The sequence below is a fragment of the Pediculus humanus genome, genomic scaffold (genome assembly GCF_000006295.1).
Source record: "Pediculus humanus corporis 1103172107572 genomic scaffold, whole genome shotgun sequence".
NCBI lineage: Eukaryota > Metazoa > Arthropoda > Insecta > Psocodea > Pediculidae > Pediculus > Pediculus humanus.
Genome location: NW_002987187.1, coordinates 8,462 through 15,639, shown reverse-complemented (window position 1 = coordinate 15,639; position 7,178 = coordinate 8,462). Strand labels below are relative to the sequence as shown.

The following is a 7,178-nucleotide window of genomic DNA, read 5'->3' as shown; positions in this document are numbered from 1 at the left end:
CACTATTCTTTAACAGGCTTAAATGTTTCTAAATAATAATAATAATAATAATAATAATAATTACAATAACAAAAATATAACATAAATGTCGATTAAATAAAAATCTTGTGTTTAATTCAAATTTAAAGATTCTACCATTAAAAAAAATATTTTTAATTTTTTAATTATGAAAAGACACTTAAAACTTTTTTATTTGATCAAAATACAGTTACTTTATAAAATAAATTAAATTTTTAAAACCAAATTTTACCTCAAGCTCAACTAACATTAATATTCAAAGTGTATAAATTTAAAATGGTTTATAAGTGAACACATTTAAAAAATTAATTTAGAAAAAATATTTTTTTAATCTATCGCATGCTAGCCTATAAAGGCTAAGAAAACAATGAAACAAAAACCTTTTATTTTAAATTAATATGGCCGTAAGGAATAATTTTAAATTAAAAAGTATACAAATATAAAATTTACATTAAAATTAAATACTTACGAAATCTACACCAATTGTACTAATATAGCTATCTGAGTAAGTTTCGTCCTGAAAGAAAACAAAAAAAAAAAAAAATCATAAAACATATCTTTTAATCAAACTCTATTATAAATGCATAAATATTAACTTTTAAATACTGTCATTTTTTTTTTTTATTTGTTAAATAAAATATTTTTAATATCCTTTATTCATAAAATATTATTCAATACAACAAAGTCCTAATACAATCTGTTATTATAAAATAAAGTTACTAAAATGTTCAATAAATAATTTAACATGTATTATAAAAATCTATGGTTGAATAGTTTTCAATCAGAGAATCAACCAGAAAGCAAATACAAAATCGTACTAAATGAAAAAAAAGACAAGTCATCATACCATTTCACAACTGTTATGATAACAGTTACTTTTATTTCAGGTTTGTAACTTGATACCCTTCATAAACACATTTGGATTCTTCGACAAATTGCAAATTATTTATATTCAATTTTATTCATGTGAAATTTAAATAACAAAAAAAAAAAAAAAAACAAAACATATTTTTAATATTACTTACGGAGAATCGAATCAAAAGGCAGGATTTTCCAACTCCAGAATCTCCGATTAACAAAAGTTTAAATAAATAATCACTGAAAAGAAAAGAAATTTTTGTTATTAGGTAATAAAAAAATAAAAACTTATTATTAATTAATCAAGTTTACAATTTAATTTTAAAAATTAAAACAAATAAAAATATATTTATTTCAACAAATGTAATTATAAAAAAATTATGGGTAAATGATTTTAATTAGTACCAAACAATAATTTTTCAACATCAAGTTATAGAGAGGGTAATATATATAATTTTAAAAAAATTATAAATAATTGAAAGAAATATCATATTAATATTTTTGGTTTCAAATTAACTAAAAAAAAAAACATTTAAAAGTATCACAGTAGTTGTGATATGAGAAAATTATTGACAATAAAAAAGTATAATCAATAATCAATCATATTTTTAAAGCTAAAACAAAATCAAAAACAATCAAAAAAAAAAAAAAAAAAAAGAATGAAAATTCAATTTTATCAAATTATAACAATGAAAAAAAGCAAATGGATTCCTTTGTCACAAATCCTATTGTCTATTGGCCATTTTATAACCATTTTATTTTTAAATTTTAACCTAAATTTAGTACTTTTTATAAAAACTTCATGCCTTTTAATTTACAAATTATTTTAAAAAACCTTTTTTTGATCATTTATTTAACTGATAAATATTGTCTAAAATAAAAACAATAAAATTATAATTATATTTAAAAATTAATAATTTTTCAATTGACATTAATTTCGATACTTAAAAGAAAATTTTAAAAAAAAAATTCTAAAATTTGTTTTGTATAATTGTAATTTTTTTACATATACTTTAGAAACATTGCATAAATAGACAAGTTTTATTAATAAAATAAAAAAAGTTAACCATCAAAAAAAATTATGAACATCAACCCTATAAACAATATATTTCTCGAAAATTAAGATTTTATAACTAAATTTTAGCATTTCACAATTCGAATTTGTTATGCTGAAGTATTTTTTTTTTAAAAATTGAGTTTGATGTAACATCTATATTTGCTTGTGCAAATAATTAATTGCAAGACTAAATTTGAAAAATCAGTTGTAATGAAGTTATACAATAAATTTTTAATGATGATTGGAATTAAAAAATTTAAAATGAAATTTATGTAGTTAACTCCCAACTGTTGTCTACAGTAAATATTGAAATAACCCTATTTTCTTAATAAAAATTAAGTAATTAGAATGACTCACATTTACACCTCAAATAATTATCACATGATCCATTATTACCAACCCAAGAGTATTTATGTGTCAGAGGCGTCCGATATAATTAAAATGGATTTAAATAAAGCCCAAAGCACTCTTTTAATCATTAACTAATAAATAATATAATTAAGAAAATTGAAAAAATTAAATTTAAATTTACACTATCCTATTTTCAACAATATTTTACATCAGCAACCAGCCAACAAGGAGTTGAAGGATGTAGCAGATGAAACAATATAAATTATATTTTTATGAAGTAATATCAGGAGTTACTTACTATTCTGGATTCATTGTAGACTTTATTTGCTGATAATGCTTACAATTCTAATCTAATATTTCACTAGAAAAATTTTAATTTGAAAAAACAATCACAGATCAAGTACTTAATTACGCCTCACTAGGGTACAAAAATTGATTGACGTCATGCCAAAGTGGCAGAAACCTGTATAGCCAATATATGAAATAAAATTTTCTGTTAGAAATTTCTTTTTAATATTTTTCTAAAAGGTTGGTAATTGCAATTCAATGTATCCAAATTTTGTAACGGCTCTGGTCTTTCACTTAAAATTTTATAAACTTAAATTCCAAAATGAAATCTCCAACATTAAGAACTCATATTCCTGAATATTTAAAACGCTTACCTAAAATTCCGTTTTGCAAATACAGGTCCCAGAAATTAATTTTTAATTTCATTTTAGATTTACGACAAAATTCAACAAAATTATTTTCCATACTTTTAATTTAATTGAAAAGGAGGTTATTTACTTTCAAAAAAAAACCTCAAGCTATATTTTTTTAAATAACAATTTAAAGAATTACGCTTTTTTAAATTTAATGAAAAAAAAAAAAAAAAAAGTTTTGAAAAATCAAAATATTTGAATTTAAATAATATTTTTGCTTTATGTTAATATTAAAAAAAAGAAATTTTTTTTTTTGTTTTTATAGAAAATATTCACTATGTTACCCTGAAGTAAATTCTTTTTTAGAAATATGCGAGAAAATTGTTGATTCTAATTTTCAACCTTTTTTTTTGAATTATACAGTGGAAGATGTAGCTCAAATAGTTTCAGAAGAATGGAACCATCCTGAATTAAAGGTATTTTTTATTTATTTTTTGAACTAAATTTTGTGAAGTAAAATAAAATGTCAAATTTCGCATATTTAATTTTTTTAGGAAGCATTTATAGTAAATGAAATTGATGGCAAAGGATTAGTATTTTTGGAAGCAGATAAATTTCCTAAAATGAGTATAAGAAATTTTGACTTAATAAAGGTATTATAAAAAATGAAAATTAATGATATGTATACAATACGCAGAATTTAAAAAATTTTTATTAATTGAAAGGAATTAACTGAAAATATTAGAAATTTTTGTAATATTGAAAAAGAAGAAGCAAACAGAGGAGTATCACTTCCTCTTAGAAAGCCAGGAACTTTATTCTTATGGTACAAAGCAAGGCGTTCTGGTCCTACTGCTTATTTCTCAACACCATCAACATATTTTAGAACGATACATATAATAAGAGATGAAACTACTGAAGAAAGAAGATATTATAAAATTCCAAATCACTGGAATAGAATACCACCTTATCGTCCTTGGTGCCCTCATGTTACCGTTGGAGGTATAAGAAGGATAAACCCAATGACTGGAACTACCCAAAGGCAAATGCCTCCGTATAAAATTCTTCCTTGCTCATTAACTATGAAAAGTTATCTTTAAAATTTTTCTAAAATTTTTAAAAGCAATATAAAATGTATCTAATATTATTGATGAATTTGTTTAATTTTAAAAACTGCTTAACTCCTATAATTTAACTAAAGATGTTCCTTTTCTTGTTTTGTCAAAATTTAACTTATATGAAAATTATTCAAAACATCAACAATTTCATAATTTTTTCGTGCCGAAGTATAAACATATATATATTATGTGCTATATTACGCATATTTAAATTATAATATAATAAAGAATATAATATATAATAATAATAATTTCAAATATGATTCGATATAATTTTCGTATGACTAAAGTTATACATAAGTTTTTACAAAATAATTATTTATTAATAATTTTATAATAATTTTTAAAATAATATATATTAATATTAATTTGTAATTATTAAAAACCTTAAAATCGTAGATAGAGGTTCTTACAAAAATAAAAAATAAAGATAACAAAATAAATGTAGACAATAATTTATAGTAATCAAAATTGCGAATAAAACATCGTGGTACAATATTTAACTTTTTGTCGTGGTTTTAAACCGAATAAAATTTCTGACACTTCTTTTAATGCTTATAATGTTTGCTGTAAATAAAGTGTAAATTTATGATGAAATGTTTTACATCATTCGAAGTTTCAGTAAAAACTTTTCTACAAACATAATAGTAAATAAAAGACAATTTAATTTAAAGGTAAAATAATAGCACCTGTGATTTTATTTTTTAAAAAAAATTGCGCTTGTCAATAATTTTATTTTTATTATAATCAATGTTTATATTCTAAATAAATAAATATTCTGATTATTTGAAAATAAAATAACTTTAAATTTATTCTTTAGTTCTTTAAGCTGCATTTTACAAAAAAACAAAATAAAGTATTTTGCGAATTCAGTACTAATATCAATGTAAATCTACCTGATAACAATTTTAAAACGATGAAAATTCCTAACCTGACACATTTTATTTCTTGTATAAGTTCAGAAGTTCAAACATTGAAAAATATGTTTATTGAAAATAATCATGAAATAAGAATTGTCGGTGGTGCTGTTAGGTGTGTATAAATGTTTTTATATTTACTTTTAATATTTTATTTATTTAGGTTGTTTTAAAATATCATTTTAAAAATTTTTTATAGAGATTTGTTATTAGGAAAAAAACCTGAAGATCTGGATTTTGCAACAACAGCGACTCCTGATGAAATGAAAAAAATGTTTGAGAGTAACAAAGTTAGAATGATAAATATGAATGGAGAAAGACATGGAACAATAACAGTTAGATTAAATGAAAAAAATTATGAGATAACAACATTGAGAATTGACACAATTACTGATGGACGTCATGCCGAAGTTGAATTTACTAAAAATTGGTTTTGCGATGCTAATAGAAGAGATCTCACTATTAATGCAATGTATTTAGGTAATATATATTATTTTATTATGTTTGCAGATTTCGTGTAGAATATAAATTAAAATTTTTTTAAATAGATTTCAATGGAACATTATATGATTATTTAACGGTTATGAAGATCTTTAAATTATAGAGTACGTTTGTTGGTGAAGCCTCATTAAGAATTCAGGAAGATTATTTAAGAATTCTTAGATACTTTAGGTAATTTTAATTCTAATTTAACACAAAATTCTGACACTTTTTTTTTATATTAAAAAAAGTATTTATTAATTATTTTAGATTTTATGGGAAAATAGCCAAAGAACCTGATAATCATGAAGAAGAAATACTACAAAGTATAAAGGAAAATGCCAAAGGTTTGGTAACTATATCTGGCGAAAGAATTTGGACAGAAATTAGTAAAATTTTAATGGGGAAATTTGTTTATGAAATATTATCAAAAATTCAAATGTTAAATGTAGGATCATATATTGGTTTTCCTTCCAGTTGTAATTTATCTGAATTAAAAAGAGTGACAGAAAATTTAAAAAAATTTGAATTTTCTGCAAAACCGATGACAATTTTTTCATCGTTATTTCATACACAAGAAGAAATTACTGATTTTTATTTAAAAATAAAAGCATCTACTTTTGATAAACAATTAGGATATTTTATTATTTTAAATAGAAATGATAAAAAGGAACAGGAATCTATTAAGTAATTTATATATGATTTATGTACATAAATGTTATTAATTTACTTGTGTAAACTTACTCGAAATTTTCTCCAACAGAGTTTATCAAAGATATATCCTCACCGAACAGAACTCACGGCAAGCCTTAACCTTTTCTCTTGAATTATTGAAATATAATGGAAATGTAGAGCTTCATAAAGAACTAGAAAATTGGAGAATCCCAAAATTTCCACTTAATGGCAACATGCTGAAATCAAAAGGAGTTAATGGTAAATAAATTTTGTGAAACAGTGGAAAAATATTTTACATTTAATCATATTTTAATTATAATAATAATAATAATTTTAGGAAAAAATATAGGAAAAGTATTAAGCGAATTAAAAGAAATTTGGATAAAGGAAGATTTCAATATTGATAATAACAAACTACTCGAGTTTGTGCCAGAAATAATGAATGAAAAATTTTCATCATTCAGAGATGAAAAAAATGAAATAAAAAAGCTGCAATTGTAATGACTCAGTAAAAATTAAAAATTTTTTAAAATGTAATGCCGATTTTGTTTTTTAAATCATTTTGTATCTGCATTCACTTCATACCTTTCCCCGATAATCTTAAACATGTTGTTTATTTTTAATTATATTATACAAATTAAACTATAAATGTAATTTTTTTTTTTATTACTTTATCATGAAATGAAACCTTTTACTAAAGAGAAACTATAATGTTTTAATGTAGAACTTTACAACTTAAATTGAATTTTTTTTTTTTTTTTTGTAACCAAAATAGAATTTTTGGAGTTGAAATTGCACAATAAACTTATTCTTTATAATTTCAATAATAATAAATTACTATTTAAGACGTATATTTTAAAATTTTAAATTTTTCACCATAATTTTTATAAAACTTACCTTTGAAAGCATCCAATTATATTTTTTTATATAATGATTACTATTTAAACTTTTATATTTTTATCACGAAGTAAAATAATTCTTAACCAATTACATTCTATTGAGACAGTTGTTGTTGTGTTTCCATATCAATATTTTTTCATTTGAAATTTTCCAATATATATTT

At 21.6% G+C, this 7,178-nt stretch overlaps 2 protein-coding genes across 2 annotated transcripts; both read left to right on the top strand.

The window, feature by feature from the left end:
* Positions 1-2,894: 2,894 nt before the first annotated feature.
* On the top strand, positions 2,895-4,025 carry Phum_PHUM219920 (uncharacterized protein; the record flags this gene model as incomplete). Its single annotated transcript, XM_002425723.1, has 4 exons — positions 2,895-2,956; positions 3,251-3,401; positions 3,480-3,578; positions 3,651-4,025. The coding sequence occupies 4 exons, from the start codon at positions 2,895-2,897 to the stop codon at positions 4,023-4,025; spliced, it is 687 nt and encodes a 228-aa protein (XP_002425768.1).
* Positions 4,026-4,639: 614 nt separating this feature from the next.
* Positions 4,640-6,616, top strand: Phum_PHUM219910 (tRNA-nucleotidyltransferase 1, putative; the record flags this gene model as incomplete). The annotated part of the gene is made up of 8 exons (XM_002425722.1): positions 4,640-4,717; positions 4,864-5,075; positions 5,160-5,440; positions 5,509-5,540; positions 5,565-5,632; positions 5,711-6,127; positions 6,204-6,373; positions 6,465-6,616. 8 exons carry the CDS (start codon positions 4,640-4,642, stop codon positions 6,614-6,616), a joined length of 1,410 nt encoding a protein of 469 aa, XP_002425767.1.
* Between the last annotated feature and the right edge of the window lie 562 nt (positions 6,617-7,178).